This window comes from Drosophila takahashii, chromosome 3L, assembly GCF_030179915.1.
Source record: "Drosophila takahashii strain IR98-3 E-12201 chromosome 3L, DtakHiC1v2, whole genome shotgun sequence".
In the NCBI taxonomy this organism is placed as follows: Eukaryota; Metazoa; Arthropoda; class Insecta; order Diptera; family Drosophilidae; genus Drosophila; species Drosophila takahashii.
Window position 1 is genome coordinate 13,819,784 of NC_091680.1, and position 16,950 is coordinate 13,836,733.

The 16,950-nt window shown below is 41.3% G+C and overlaps 1 protein-coding gene across 9 annotated transcripts in view; it reads right to left on the reverse strand.

Moving 5' to 3' along the window:
- Nucleotides 1-16,950, reverse strand: part of fry (Protein furry) — a 58,465-nt gene that overhangs the window by 38,964 nt on the left and 2,551 nt on the right. For 4 of the 9 annotated variants that reach the window (XM_070214634.1, XM_070214633.1, XM_070214632.1 and 1 more), the window contains exons 2-14: nt 10,167-11,713; nt 9,771-10,111; nt 8,341-9,713; nt 8,046-8,277; nt 7,803-7,985; nt 6,059-6,202; nt 4,667-4,834; nt 4,452-4,601; nt 3,894-4,063; nt 3,639-3,793; nt 3,256-3,366; nt 3,036-3,190; nt 748-911 (exon numbers count right to left, since the gene is read on the reverse strand). In XM_070214634.1, coding sequence (XP_070070735.1) covers nt 748-911; nt 3,036-3,190; nt 3,256-3,366; nt 3,639-3,793; nt 3,894-4,063; nt 4,452-4,601; nt 4,667-4,834; nt 6,059-6,202; nt 7,803-7,985; nt 8,046-8,277; nt 8,341-9,713; nt 9,771-10,111; nt 10,167-11,713 — 4,893 coding nt within the window. Of the gene's footprint in view, nt 1-747; nt 912-3,035; nt 3,191-3,255; nt 3,367-3,638; nt 3,794-3,893; nt 4,064-4,451; nt 4,602-4,666; nt 4,927-5,014; nt 5,175-6,058; nt 6,203-7,802; nt 7,986-8,045; nt 8,278-8,340; nt 9,714-9,770; nt 10,112-10,166; nt 11,714-15,031; nt 15,743-16,950 lie in introns of those variants that run through there. The other 5 variants (XM_070214635.1, XM_017155063.3, XM_017155060.3 and 2 more) reach the window with 4 other exon arrangements.

Below are 16,950 nucleotides of genomic sequence, written 5' to 3' on the forward strand. Positions count from 1 at the left end.
TTTATAAGTAGCTCAGCCTCTGACGGATTGCAAGAACAATGGGGATTAGGAAGTGCGGAGAGCTGATTTAATTTCAGCTACATTTTCCCTCAAAGAGGTTTCATTATTTAATGCTTGTGCATTGCGGTTAGCCCGTAATCCGTAAATTGCTTAGATCAAAATGTAGACATTTATGATCTCATCATTTAACTCAAGATTTTCTAAAGGGAATAATAAACACTAACAAATAAATAATGGAAAAGTACTTGAAAACATTAAATGTAAAATTGTCAACAATTCGATTTTAAAATCGACAATTGTCAATTGTCAACAATTCGATTTAAAAATCGATTACATCGATTTTTTTTTATGGGAATCGATGCATCCTTAATGAAGGAAATATTATTTTAAAGTGATATAACTCAAATTAAGAATGAATTATAAATCTTAATTTGAAATCTATATTTCTTGCTTTCTCTTCACTTTTTAAATCCTATTACTTTTTTTAAATTTTTTTGTTTTTGATTTCAAATCGATTTTATCGATATTTTTCAGAATTCAATCGAAAATAATCGTTTCCCAGAAAGTAGAATCTTTTACAGGGGCATAATATTGCAAAACTGGTAAGAGACACTGCAACATTATGGAAATCAATAGCCGCCTGGAGATTCCCCAGTTCCACTAAAGAGTTCTTCTTGTCACTTAATTTTCACTTTATTGCCATCACCCCGCGTTAGTTCGCGAGTCAGTAGGGAGGAAAACTCATACCTTTCTCGTTGTCGCTGTGCAGAGTGCCCACCACGCTGCCAAAGAATCGCTTGTCCAGGATTTGCAGCAATTGCAGCGCCGTCGCATGCACTTCCACTCGAGGACAGCCCGTCATCAGGAGGGTCACGGTTATCACGGATGTGTAATGGTCGCACGGGTATTCCCTGTAATTAAAAAGGTGGAAGGAAAACCAGGTCCTTAAAAGAAAAGTTAAAAGTATACAAAGTAACCTAATGAGGTTGTTGGCTTGTGGTTCTGCGGTTCTGTGTTCAAAATAATGCCGGAATTGTTCAACACATCAGCAAACAGCACATGCCAAGAATCAACAGTTGCTGCTCCACCTGCACTGCCAGGTAACCAGAAAAGCCATCACCCCATCCAAAGCCCGACAGATCCATTAAAATGTCGTAGCCCACTTTCAGCTCCTTGTTTGCACACATGCATTTTTACCCCCGCTTCGGGGGGTTGGGGGTTGGGGGGTTGGCACTTTCGGACAAGACCAGCCACCCACTTTACCCAACGCTTGCATTGAATTGAATAAGTTACGCAAATCGATTTTCGCTTTGCATCACCGCAAACACAAGTCTTCGGCGCTACAAAGTATGCAGTGGTTTTTCTTTTTTCCTCATCTTCTAGATGGGGTTTGAAAGAATACAGAAAGTGGAAAGCAGAACTTATGTGTATAATTTAGAGCCTTTGTATGGTCGTAAAGATCAAAGTTCAAGGACAAATGGCTGGCTATTCAAATAATGCGAATTCCCGGGCGCAAATTGCCTGCGATAAGCAACCGAGACCCAAAACAGTTTAGATACAATCAATCAATTTTCGGGCCAAGTTGCTTTGCCAGCTCCTTCGCTCTGGTCGGCGCCTTTAAACCGGGTCAGCAATTTAAAGAATTTATCACGCTGCCCATTAAAATTAAAATGGTATTCGCTTCGATGTGCCAACAGCATGCCAACGCCACCTGACACAAAAAAACCGGAGAAGCGGAAAATAAAGTTCGGAATGCCACGCGCTGCACAGATGCAGCAGATGTGGTTGGGTCACACTAGAAAAAAGCAAAGGGGATGTCTGTGGTCTCATGACTCGACTATAAGATACTCAGTAGTATCAGTTTTCTGTACAATGAACAACATAAACATACTCAGAGATGAATATAAAGATATATGATATATTGCCCAAAAATATCGAGCTCAATATTATATCGAAAATATCCTAGATTGATATATCGATATTTTAGATAACAAATATCTATTTATATATTATTTTAATAAATGTAATAATGTTAGGAAATCCTTTTAAAAATCAAACAAAGTTCTACGCTGGAAAGGTATCACATTATTAAATGAAAATCTACAATTACAGGGTATCAAAAACCCATAACCATTAGAAACGCACTGCTCTAAGACGCTGTCCAGCCGACAAAGAAATTGGTCGTCTCAAGTGGTTGGGAGGCTTCTATTATGTCTTTGATTTTCGGTTTTTGGAAAAACCACAAAATCACATACTCCCCTGAAGATGAACCGCAAACTAGTGGGCTCTCGTAACTATAGCTCCTGGCTAAAATACCTACGACATCGGCAAATGTCGACAAATGACAAATGGAAAGCTTAAACTGCGGTGAGACAGACGGTTTGAGTTTTAGCATAGGTAATTATTTTCCATTAGAACTGGCACTTAAATATATTATTACCGATGATGGTTGAACAGAAATATCAAATAACGCGAAATTAATTAAAATTGTAAAACATTTTTAGTAATTAGCTAATAGCTATTACATTCAGTAGAAAATCCGTTCTTTTCACACCTGAAAATGAAATCGCCTGTAAAACATTGGTCTCCCGTTTACAATTGCATTAAATGCAATGAGCCATGCATGCTATGCTTCATGTCTCCTACTGTTTATCTAGCAATATATACGGAAAACGCCGCCGTTCGCTGCCATTATGGCCAACAAAAAAAAGGAAAAGGAACAGGAAATAAAAAACGTGCTTGGCCTGAACAAATAGGCTGTCTGCCACTCGTGTGTGTGTACGTAAATTTAAAGAGAACCCATTGTTGGCAGACACGTGAAATGCTACTTAAGAGCACCGGTTTTAAGCGGGAATCACGACCTTTATCCCACCACATCCCAACCTGGATATATGGGCCAGGCGATTACGGCCGCAAGTGGAGTATAAAGTGCCCGACTGTCGAAACAAATTAAAAGGGAACAGGAACGTAAGGCGATTACATATGAGGCTGCGTCACCCATGTTCATGCTTAAAGTGTCATTTCCTTTCACTCACTTGGCGCTGAAGATCGAGGCCAGGGCCAGGAAACAGGCGTCTGCCTCGCGAGGAGTCGACGTATAGCACCGATCTATGACCCACTCCAGAAGTTGTCCCATATCCGGATTCGATTCGAGCAAAAGCACCACCGTATCCCGGGCCAGTTGGTAAATCTGTGAGAATGAGTTTAGCCTTTAAATGCGGTTTAGGTGGGGAGACAAGTAAGTGGTGCCTTTACCTTTTCGTCCTTGGAGGTCAGCAGCAGATCCAGCCACTTGTATATGATGCCTTCGTCTTGCAGATGAGGTGCATAGAAGATGTGACCGCAGCACAGCAGGGCGGACATGGCCTAAAGAGGGAACAAGAATAGACGGAGAAAAATAAGTTGAAAGTTAGATTACAAAATTATTTAAATTATGTTAAATTTATAATGTATCGCCCAGTAATATCTGTTTTTTAATAACTAAATTTAACTAAAATATGTAAAGTAATTCCAATAGATCTATAGATTAGTCCAAAGACGATATAAAAATATTATAAATAGACGATCCAATATGGAAAGCTTTTCTTAGTGCAAAAAACTGGGATAAGACAGAATCCTATGGCGGCTTTTCTACTTGCCTGCAGGGCGCTGAACTGCAGCTTCTCCTCCTCGAGGGTCTGGCCAATCTGCACGGTGATGCCTAGGGGCTTAGAGAAGCTGCCGCACCATGCGGCAAACAAATTGAACAGATTACGCTTGAGGACCCGAGACAGCAGCGTGGCACAGGATTCGACTGAGAGAAATGAACAGGCAATCAGTCGTAGCAGATGGATGCGCCGCCAAAGTTGTGGCGATGACAGCTGCTCCTCTTCGGAGGACTTTCGACGACTTACGTGAGAAGTTCTTAATCATCTTGCGTATGAAATTGCAAAAGTGCGCCTTCACCTCCCGAATGCTCAGATTGTCCTTGTCCGTCTCAGACATTAGATAGGCCACGGCGCCCTCGATGTACTCCACGAAGGTGGGATGCAGCGACATCGTGTCGCGTTCCAGCACGCAGGTGCTGCAAATGGATGAGGGAAAGTTTTTATTTATTTATTTAGAAACATTAGAGAAAATCCACATATAATAAACAAAATATGGTACACACAAAAAAATAACACGTCGCGGTCAAATCGATATGCGCATGGTAAATTTGTCTCTCGCAGATTCTCTGACTTTAAAAAAGAGCGGAAGAAGCAATGTGACAAATTAAATTATGTGAGTGGGAACGAAAAGTACAAACCCTCTCAATTCGAAATAGAGCGAAATAGCGGAGAAACATTACATTTTGAGCACATCAAGTCAAAATTAATACCACATAACGTAAAATCGATCATCGTTTCATGTCAAATTTTTTCTTGCAGTTCAATTAAGGCTACTGAATAAATTATAGGCAAAAGCTGTCTTACCTCACTCCAAACGTTCCGTTCTCGGCAATCTTCTCCAGCACTCGCACCACCTGCAGACGCAGCGCATCCCGTCTCCGCCTCCTGCGCATGTTCTCCTGCTTGCGATCCACCGCCTCGCGTATGTAGACCACCAGCTCCTCCATCAAATCCCTGCCAGAACGCACGCAACCAGGTCAGAGGGGATGCATCAAATTCGAAATAGCTTAGAGACTTACTTGAGCGCATCGTGGTTTATCAGGCCCAAAGCATTCACGGCGGCATCTCGCACATCGACGACCTCGCACCGGAGCAGCGGGACCACCAGCTTGTAGAGGGCGTGCGGGGAGGCGCTGCCCATCGCCGACTTGTCACTGCGATCGGCGTTCAGGGAGTCCGGCGATGAGCTGTAAAACAAATTTACGGCCATGGATTTTAGTGTCAAACAGCAGCGAGCGCTCCGGGGCAGTAATTTCTGTTAATGTCGCTTTCTGGCTTTCTGTGGGTGTTTGCTTGGCAAGGTCATCATTTAGCGAAAGTCCATAAAGTTTACTGCGATTTAAACTGGTCTGTAAAAATTCGCTCACTCGACTGCCTCGAATTCCAGACATTATTTAGCATACAGGGATACAGGGTCACGGTCCCACCTTTTCTTTTTTCTGCAGTGCAACAACGATAAACATTATGAATTTTAAATTCGAAATCTTCTTTCAATTAAAACCCATATTTTTTTTGTTCGCTCTGAATTTTCCCTTTCCCTTTGCGAGGGCCGGTCGCAACGAATAATAATAAATGACAGCAAGCAAATAACAATTTTATATAAATTTTTTTCTGCCGCTGAAAAGCGAACACGAAGCCAAATCAAGCTTTTGCGGGTTTTTGTGGGCCACGGGAATGAGGAATCGGGTGGTTTTGGGCATTGTGGGGAACTGGCTGACATGCGCTATATGAAAAATAAACAAACTTGTCTTCAAATTATTTTCAGCACACTGCAAACAAGGAGGACTGACCGTTTCGGAATCGTATTCCACAGAAAACAAGATAGAAGGAGGCGAGCCAACTGTTTGCCAAATTAAACGGCAGCAACTAACTCAATAAAAATCTGGTCAATGAAAATGGGAAAATATCTTAGGAAATCAAAGTCAAATAAGTTCAAATTCAGCAGGAAATAAATTCAAATATTTATATACATAAATACTTTAAGTGGAAAAAGCAATAAATATTATGTTTGATTTATTGAGTTTTATGGGAGAATTATAATTACAGTTTAGCACTTAAAATTGTTTTAATAAAATGAAAAATATAAAGAAAAAAATTATGCTAGAATAATATACCCTTTGAAACTAAATAAATAAAGGAAACACAGTGAAAAAGGATACTCTCTCGAAATCAAGAATGCAAATTGGTAGGCAAGGATTAAAACTTTTGCAACTAACTCAAAACATTTATAATTACATGCCAAAGCTTAACACACAAAAAACACAGACAGGCAACAGAAATATAATAAACACAGAAATATACTCAGGTTGCATTCAGAACATATTTTTGGGTATTTGTACAACAAATTATAACGTAAATCGAGTTATTGTTTTGCTGGAACTTTTGTTTGGTTTTGGTTTTATTTGCTTTACCCAAGTCGCTTTTGGCGCGCCTCTTTGCGTCCATAGGAGAGTGGCAGCGTGAAGCGCGTGACGATTCCCTCGGGCCCAAACACATTGGATGGTATATTGTCCAGGGAATCGGACAGCGAACGCGAGTCCGACTGATCTTGTAAACTATAAATTACAATCCATATATAGATATTGATAAAGAGCGGGATTTTTTGTGGGTTTTTGAACGACTTGTGATGATTCGATTACGATTTATGTGAGCAATATTTAATGTATGCATTTGCACGGAGATTTCATCATGGCAAATAGTTGGCTCCCAGCTCCCATGGGATGTTCTGTCGGTGTGGAGGTTGACGTGGACTCTACCCATCACGGGCACATGGGTGAAAGGTGGCGGGGTGGAGTCGATGTGGATTTTTTTGTGAAATCCCCATTTTTATTGACATTTCCCGTCGGCCAACATTTACACACTGATTTGATGGAAATGTTTCGAGTAGATTTCATTGCATGTGTGTCGTGTGTTGTGGGTTGCAATATTTCGCAATATAATTCACTTAAATCTAGTTAAATTTTCAACGAACGGTGCCCGAAACTGGATTAACAATGATTTACTACGTGGAAAAACTGGTAGCAAGATAAATATAATATTCAACCAAATACAATTCCAAAAAAGCAATCATAAAGTCCTATTTGTATTTATTGACTTCCAAGAATTTTCGTTTATAATAATTTTTGTAGTGTCAATAAACTGGCATGTCCACTTAAAAAGTTAAATTTTCATTACATTTACCTCTCAAAAAACTAATAAAATTAGAAGAAGTTTTATTAATTTTATTTTGCATATTTAGTCAACATACTTTTTGGAACTAGCAATATGCTTTATCTATATTCCTACACAAAATTGTTTCCAAAGTATTAAATAGACAAACCAGGTTATAGTTTCAATTATGAATAAATTGTCTGTTAATTTATTTACATTGTATTCGCAAGAGGCTTAAATGCAGTTTGATTCCGCCATTCAAAACATTTCATTTCCGATTTACTCCTAACACCCTTTTAATTTAAGCCCTACTCTTTAACCTCTCTTCACTAAAATAATAAACATACTACTATCGCGCTTGGATGATGTGAACAAATATTGACAAAAGTTCCCTACTGTTTGTGTTTATGCAGGCTGATATACGACATTAACTTCTACATAAATGTTATATAAATTTACTGGAGATTTTAGCAAATCCAATCGAGTGCATGCATGTAAACCAATCCAGCTAAGCACACAACGTGTCGTATGAGTAACGCAGATGAAGCAATCACAGATAATGACATATTAAAGCTGATATGCATTGACCATTAAAATGCAAATTGAGTAGGACAAAACACATTTTCAAATATGAAAATATACACACATGCATATATGTTTGTATCTGTTTGGCTGCTTGAACTTTGACACTTGATTTTTAAATTTTGTACACCCACTCTTAATAACAGAGCACAGGTCAATTTTAGTACATGTATAAACACTGCATGCGAATTCGTGCCAAATGAAATTGAATGCGAAATGTTAGTCAAACAGAAGTAATGAAGTGTCTTGTTTGTTTTTGGGGAGGTGTTAGTAATAGGAATCAATAAATGCACAGAGAAAAATAACAAAACCATCAATTTATATCGAAATATAAACAAGTTTGAATGCAATTTGAAAGTTTTGTTATTTTTGACTCTGTAAAAATGATTGTCGAATGCTATGTGTTTCCCTTGCCTCACTTACCTCAAACTCAAATCAGGCGAGGCACAACGAACGGCTACACTGGGAATTTGGGGAACCAATCGCATGGCACATGCCACCTGATTCCTCCAAAGACGCAAGTACGAATCCTTTTGGCTCTCGGTGGGCACTTTCTTGGTGGGCGCCGAACTCCTGAGCAACGAAGCTCGATTGTCGCTCACGGGGCTGCAGTAGTAAAGTAATTGATTGTTATATTTAGAAATGGTTAAGCTACTTTCCACCTACGTGGGATCTATGACACTGTAGAGCGCATTTAGGCGCGTGAAACAAATCGGCCAGGCCTGTGCCACTGCCGAGGGGCACTGCTGCAAGATGCGCTGCCTTTCGAGCAATCCAAACAAGCAAGTGGCCCAGGGATCAAACGGAGGTTGTGGGGAGCTCGTCACCGTTGCCGAGGCATTTGCCGTCGAACTGGACTGTGAAAGATTGAGCGTGGATGTGGAGGACTTTGAGTTGTCTGCAAGGAAAATAAAATTTATTTATTTCCATTACAATGAATAAATTTAAAAGGAATTCCTACCATCTGTTAGCCCAGCCAGCCACACTCCACTGGATCTTTCCGCTATCCACTGCAGGTCAATGCAATTGGCATTCAGAATAGCCGTCTTCTCCGTCTGCGGCAGCATGGGCAGGCACTTCTCCACGATGGCCGGCACACAGCGATCCATGACATCGATGAGCGGTGGCTCCGTTTCCGGTATGCCCAGTGCCCGCATTAGATTCTTCACCTCCTTGAGAATCATGGCGGCCAGCTTGCGCAAATAGGGACGATAGTTGCAGAGGAGCACCAGGGCAAAGCCCTCGACGAAATGAAGCGTTGTGGCCAGTGGAATCTCATTCTTCTTGGCCACATCACTGGCCATATTCAGCACAGTGTGCTGGGTGATGCTCGACATGCCGCTGGAGGTGGTGATGCTGGAGGCAGCACTGCTGGCGGTATTCAGATGCTGCTGCTTGGACAACTGACTGCTGGCGGTGTCCTTGGCCGGAGCTGCTGCAGCCTGCGCCACTGTAGCCTGCACCACAGTTGCAGTTGTGACCACTTTGGGCTGTGCTGTGCTAGCCACATTTGTCCCGCCACTCGGCGGAATAGTGGTGTTATTGCCATTCACATTAATAGCGCAACGCCAGATGTTGAGAAAGTTGAACAGGATGCGCGTGCAGTTCTCCAGCAGCTGCGGATAGGTGTCGGTGACGTCGCGCACCAAAAACTGAGTGTATCCGTGCACGACATCCTGACGCCAATCCGGAAAATCGATCACCAAAGTCGTGAGCGACTGGTGGGTTAGAATGCGCAGCTCCTCGTCCATGTGGACCGTCAGTCGGGAGAGCAGATCCACCAGTTCATGGGCAGTCATTGTATCGGGTATCAGTCGCGGCACGGCGGCCACGCACGTGCGAAAGAGATCGATGCGCGGCTTTCTCTCGCCGGACAGCATCTCGTCGGGCTCCTTGTTTTGGTTCTGCGTATTCGTCATCATGAGTGGCCGACCGTAGTGAACATCCAGAGCCCTCAAAATATCAACGAAAACCCTGCGTACATGAGGGAAATACGTGGACATGCCAATACTCCTCGCTGTGTCATCCGTTAGCATCTTGTTGATGTACGTCTTCTTCACGCGCAGCGTGTTGCCCGAGGGCAGGGCTGGAACCGTCCTGGGCATCGGCGGCTCACCCGCCTTCTGCTGCAGTGAGTCGGCGACGACCAGGAAGGCTCGCAGTCCGATGCTCATGCGTTCCGGATTGAGGATCAGCTTGATGGAACGGCCCACGCACAGCAGGTCGTAGACGATCTCGCGCATGGCAAAGTCTAGGCGCTCCTGGGCGATGAACTGGATGATCTTCACGAAGATATTCAGCGGCGTGTCGCGTGGCACAACTCCCTTGGAGCCCCTGGAAGGTAAAAATAAATTAGTATTTATAAAAAGGATTACAAAAACCAACTCTTACTTGGGAAACAGCGAGTTCACAATGCTCTGAAGACGGGAGTGCGTGGCCGAGTTAGACTCGCACTTGATGCGGATCATGTAAACCCAAAGCAGTCGATACAGCGACTCCAGGGCCACGCGACTCATTTTGGCATCGCGATTCTTGAGGTTACTCAGGCACATGGCCAGGAAGTAGTGCCAGTTGGTCAGGAAGAAGGTCTTCTGCGAGACGCAGAGCAGGCAGGTGACCAGCGGAAAGAGGGCCAAGCGATGCTTAGACTTGGTAGAGGCGTCCAGAGTCTGCACATAGAGCAGCTCCACAAAGTTCTTCACACAGGGAACATTCACCTCGTTCTTAACGGCCTGAAAAGTAAAACATTAGTATTATTTTTCAATGATATATATGCTCTTAACTCACCGCCGCCACAGGAACAAGGATCTCCACAAAGAGTCCTGCCAAAGCATGCTTGATATCCTTATCCTTCACCTCCAAGAAGTACTGACCGCACTCGTGCATAAACTGAAACGAGGCCTCGAACTCCTCGATGGGCACCATCTTGACCCGGAAGAACTTCATGCCCATCAGCAGACTGATGATGCTCTGGGTGGTCGTGGGCGACACCTCCTTGCCCCGCAGTTCCTTCAGTTCACTCATGAACCTCTTGCGCACCGATGCAAAGCGACTTTGGGCCAATACCCCAATGACCTCTGCATACAGATCGGCAATCATGTGGATATTATGCGCATTCGGATTGTTCTGCAGTCCATCCTTGTACTTGAAGTGCTTAAAGGCCAGGTTCTCGATGCTGCGCACCAGATCCTCGTGACCCGGATGATAGGGCAGCTGCTTGAGTATCTCGATGAGAGCCAGGCAGAAAATAAACTCCACAGCCGCCTCCCTACGCTGCAGCTGAAAATCCAGATCCACTGTGGGTTTATTGCTCGACGCCTGGGAATTACTGCCACTGGGCGCAGGTTTCTTCAGGTCGTTTTTGATCTCCATGTCGGACAACTGCCGACGATGCCAGGCGAGCAGCGTGTGCAGCAACGAGGGCAGGCAGTGCTCGGCCACGGAACCCAAGGCCGATAGTAACTGATCGAATTGCTGATCCTCGCCGCGCTGCAGCAGCTTCGAGAGATTCTTATCGGCACTCTCCAGCATCACCAGCTCGATCTTCTTCTCAGCCTGGGCGGTGAAGTCACTAAAAAGGTTGCGCATCACAATCTCACCCGGCCGTGGAGCGGATATCTCCACGCTGGCCACGCTGGCGGCCAAGGCATGCATCTCGGCCTGGGTGTAGCTGGGCAGGACGTTGATGATCGAGCTCCTCGAGTGAGCTCCCCACGGGAGCAGCGACTGCCGCTGGGGAATAATCAGAGCCGGCGGTGAAGCGTAACTCTGGCGACTGGCCGGCAAACTTTGGTAGCTAATCGCCGGCAGTTGCTCTGGCAAATGTTGCTGCTGTTGCTGCTGCTGCTGCTGTTGCTGCTGTTGATATTGCAGTTGCTGTGACTCATACTCTATGCCATACGGATAGTCATCGCCGGGCAGCTGGTAATTAATTGGCGATGTTGTTCCACTCGCGTTGGTGCTGCTCGGACCATTCCGACTGGTCTTCGGCGTGGAAGTGTATTCCGCCGAGTTTATCGAGTGACGCTGCCCGGGCGATCCGCCACTCGGATTGCCGTCCAATTGAGCCGATTCCACGTTATCGACGCTATCGCCGCCAGCCAGGTTTGCCTGATAAGCATCTTCCTGGAAAGCGTTACGCTGGGGGCTCTTTGTTGGCGTCACCACCGCTCCTCCTCCTCCCGCCGCAGTTGCTGATGTTGCTGCTGCTGCTGTTGCTGCTGCTGCTGCTGCTGCTGCTGCGGCAATTGCGGTGTTGCTGTTGCTCGGACTGGCGGTGGAGGGCGAGCCAGCCGGATCGCTCAGGTGCTGCTCATTTGGGTTTTGATTTGTGCCTGGTTAAAAAAAGAACAAAAACCATTATCATTATCGGTTTTACGATTAAACGGATTACACTTATCAGTTATTTATAGGTATGGAATTACATGTTCAGATAGCTGGACGAGTCCCAAAAATGATTCACTAAACGAGTGTGTTTAAAAATCATAACAACACCTGGCATTTGTATATAAAATATAAATTACAGTAAACATCAGTTATAAAAAAAGTAAATAATTTTTTTTTGTTTATATTCCATTTAATTCTTTTTTAAATTATGAATATTCCTATTTTTTTTTTCCACTTCCTAAGATAAAATTAAAAACTTGGCTAGAGAATCAAGAAAACTAAAAATATATGCACGTGTGTTTCAAATCAAAAATGCTATGACATTTATTTATTGTTTTGGCATTCCTACATTTGTCTATAAGCGATATATACTGTATGAGTTTTTGATTTGTGATCTCTTGTTTTATTTGTTTACCCAACCTTGGTTCTAGGACACGCCTATAAAGCGAAATCTGTAAATAGAAATTATCATCAGCGACCATCAACAATTTAATCATCATCAAGTGTGGGGGTGTGGCAAGAAAACACGCCCCAAAAACTCAAATTAGGAAGAGAAACCGAAACGAACTCCCTTTATGGGGCCCAATTCTGGACTTTGGGGCTGTATCGTTTCGGGTTATCATTCAATAAGTTGGTTTTATATCTTAATTGCCTGGAAATAACTGTAAACTTATTATTGCCACATGGCCTGATGGATGGAATGGCATCAACCATCTGTCAAAAGCGTACGCAGTCTGCAGAATATGCAAAATAATAATTACAATTGATGATTTTGTTTTCCTTCTGGCACCCCATATCTGTTTATCGGTACGACGATAAGAACAGAAATCAAATACCACCTAAAAAAAGTTGACTGAAGTGCGTAATATAAGTTTCCCAGAAATATTTATGGCAGGAATGGTTCTTCTAGTAAAATAATGTTGGGAAACATAAATAGGAAGTGTATGATGACGTCAAAAAATAACTTCAATATTTATAAACATTATTTCCGATAAGCTAGCAATTAAAAAATGGATGTATGACGAACTTACGATTTTTTAATGAATTGTAAGCTGTCGCTTATGTATAAGAAACACCCAAAACAAAGGTTACCCGCCTTCTGCCTAACTGGCAAAACCTCAATCTATTATTTAGATCAATTATCATGACTTATTCCTGGACATCCCCCCGGGCCGAAATTCCTTTAAAATCGAATTCAATCAATAGGCCAAGACACGAGTGCCAGTGTCCTTTATGACCAAGTCAAGTACTATTGTATGTGGCCGGTGAATAATAGATATCACTACCAAACGTAATCCAAACGATATGCCGTGTGTCATGCTTCGCAGTCAGCTGTTTGAGCTCCGGCCGAAGGTCTGTTAAAGTTCAGGGTAAAGGTTTCCGTCGCCGTTTTCCGTGAATAATTGATATAGTTGAAGTACAAGGCAATTTAGAAGGCTCACGGGGACAGCAAAGGTTGAATCCAAAACTTTGTAGCGAAAGCCGTGAAATCTGCTCCAAGGAAATTGCCCAAAGACACCGAAGTCCAGGCAACTAAATGACTTGTGCAACCAGAGACGGAATAAATAATGGCTTGGAAAATGTTTGTCATTTCACTAAACACATGTGTGTGAAGAAGAAAATTAAAAAAGTTCCGAACGAAATCTTAAACGAAATGCGAAAACATATGTACCTACAATATGGTATATGCGTCCGTATTATTAATACCGTATTAACACGCTCACCCGAATCGCCTTTCCAAACGGAACGTACGCCTTATAAAAGCTCTCTGGATGTGTCATATAACAACAGCAACAAAAGCGCGAACAACACGATTCCACGCCACTTATAAGATGTTCGACGAACCCGAACAAATATCTCTCTGCCAACCGATTGATCCATCGCACTGGGCCAACACAAATCCAAAATAAAACGTAAAAAGTTTTAAATAAAAACTGCAACAGGGGCAGGAAAATAAGGCTAATATACTGATTGGTCGGGGTTCGACCCAGAGATACCAATTAGTCATCGTTTTCTGGAATTTAAATAATGACCAGGATGGAATTTGTAGTATGGTTATGAAACCTTCTTATCAAAAAGTATTGTGACCCATTATTGGAAGATTTTTTTAATATATTGCACTCTTTATAGAATCTCGTCTATCACACCTTACCTTACCTAGTTTCTTTATTATATTACCTATTAACATTCTAAAACAAAACTATTGTGACCCATTATTATAAGATTTTTTTAATTATTGCACCCTATACAGACCCTCGTCTATCATACCTTACCTATTCCTTTTATTCTATTAACAAATTCGATTTCGTTGGAAAAGATATATATCTATAGTTTGGCGCATGGAAATATTTTTAGGTGCTTTTTTATGTCGCTGTTGAGCATTTTGAGTATGCCATACATTTTCACTTGTTGTTTTTCCCCTTTCCAGAATGCTCTTGTTATTTATTTGAAAATTAGAAAAGCGTCCAAAGAAAGAGGCATGAAAAACGGTTTAACAAATTGATTTATGGTTAATTGATAGGAAATCACGCTTAAATTCAAAAACATTGTGAAAGATAAGAATAATATTGCTGAATAATAAAAATGGGTTGAAAATAATAAACAAAGATTTTTGGCAAGACCCCCAAATACAAAAAAAGAGGCGATAAGTATAGCGATGATAATTCGAAAAATAGGCGTTGCAGCATTAATGAAAAATATTCCCAGAATTTGGCGGAAACTCAAGATAAATGTAAAGCTACAAATCTTAGAGGAATGCCTTTGTTTTGAGTAATGAAAATAATACATTTTAAAGAATCTAACATTCGGTAGCTGAGTAATGGGAATCATAAATCAACTTGTTATTGATTATCAAATTTGTATCTTATCTAAACCATTAATCCATCAACTTGCGCCCTTGAACCCTTATGTAGTTTATTTTCTTGCCGTTCCCATTTCGATTATCTGCCAGCGAGTGACAGCGAAAACAATGACAATTATAAGAATTTCGTAATCACTCCGATAAGATAACTCTATATAGCAAAACCATGTAAACTTTCGATATACTTCATTTTTGTTCCATTCACATAAACTTGAACTTCGACAAACAGTCGAAACCTTCGGATTGTTTATCACATTTTATTTTTATCGTCTGTAAACCAAACATTTCCTGGATACATGTTTTGTCACCCCATTTATTTTTTATTTTTTTATCGCTTTCTTAGTACGCAAAAAGGTTCTTGAGTTTCGAGTCGTAACTAATGTAAAAAAAAAGAAGGAAAACAAACCTTTTAGTTTTTTTGGAGTCCATTGAAAATTCCATAACATGAAAGTGGAGCATATATTTGTAAGGGAATCACAGCTGGGAAAATGATATTCGGGCAGATTTACAATTGTTCTGCCCGACTAGAAAAACAATTGCGATAGCGAGTGTATTTAACACTAATTAACGCGGACAAGTATTGCAATTAGAGGCACGTGATTTGGTACTTCTAAACAGCCGACGAATAATATTTATTAATTGTAGTTTCAATTGTTTATTGTACGGTGTGAGATTGTATTAGATTCGATTAAAAACGGGCTGCTGATAAGATGGTTTGAACTGTGTCACTGGGTCACTTTTCAGGTTTGTTTCACTTTAATTTTACGAGGGGATTATTGATAATCTAAGAGCACTCATTTTCTATGGAACAACCATATTTTTTATAGGTTTTATAATTTTAACAGCCGCTGTGGAGCTTTTACGATTTTTATGCTAATTAGCTAGAAATAATGAGCTCAGCGTTCTGAAATCCAAAACGAAACTTGTACACCTTTTTATTTCTTTATTTATTGGCTGATGTCAAATTACGTTGGCCATTGGAATCGAATTATTTGTGGGACCGATAGAACCGAACATATAGACGGATATATTTTATATAGTGGTATATATAGAAGAGTAGCACACGTTAAGTCCAAAATAAATATTTCGAGCGGACCGCAAAGTGCAAAATGCGAGGCAAACGGCGGACGAATTTCGACTGCGGCGAAAAACGAATCGAAAAAACAAAACGGACGAGCTACAGAAAAAAACAAAAAAAAAATAAAAGAGCGAGCGACGTCAATGGCAGCAGAATAAAAAAAGAACGAACGAAAATCAACAAAAAGTGAGCAACTCGCGCACGCTCGCAAATTGGAAGCTCGAAATCAAAACAAACGATTATTGTCTATTTAAAATTATGATTAACAATTGCGAGAGAGCCGAGCGAAGGGAACAGCTGATTCCCCGTTGCGGCGAAATGAAAATCAGCTGAGCTCTTTCAAGAACAACACTCATACGCCGCGTTGTACGGGAAATGAGCGATGATTAGGACCATCTGTTTGTTTACTCATTTGTATTTGCCTTCTCTCCTCGGCAGATTCCAACTGATTAGCACGGCTAGTGGGGTTATATATGTGAGTAACTGTCGCGTTAGCTTCACCGGGCTAGCGCCTTCCCGCAGCGAAGTGCTAAGTGGAAAACTTTCCGCCCTCGCCGTGGAAATCCCGCGGAGAAGCCAAGGCTGGAGCTAAGCTACAACTGCAGCACTTCAAAGGACGTCCTTAACCCGAATTCCGCGGGCTTAGGAACCACGGAAATCCAATTCAAGGCAAGTGCTTTAGATTCGCCAGAAGGGATTAAAAGAAGGGGTTTAAATTAACAGTCAAACCTCTTCAATCGAACTCTCTATTCTGGTAGGATAAAAAAAACATTTTTATATTCCTAATACGAACAATAAATAGATGAGTAAATACCATTTGAATTCTAAAATAAAATTAAAAATCAAACAAAAAATATTTTTTTGTATTACATTATAAGATCAAAATGTATGCACTTAAAAAACTTTTAAATTAATTGTGTAAATTATAATTGGATATTTAAAAAAATGTTAATAAATGGAAATATTTCATTTCACATTTCTCATACCATTTGAATTCTAAAAAAAAATTAAACAAAAATTAGTCCTTTGAACTCAATTTTGATATCAAAATATATGCATTTAAAAAACTTTTAAAATTATACATAACTGGATTTTACAAAAAAATGTTAAACCACTTCTTGAATTTTGAAGACATTTTTGAAAACTAAATTACAGTTCTCTAAGCAAAGATCAATAAAATCGACTGGATAAAAGTTCGGGGCACCGAAGTTCAACTGTGTTTAATTCCCGTTCCTGGCCGGACCCAA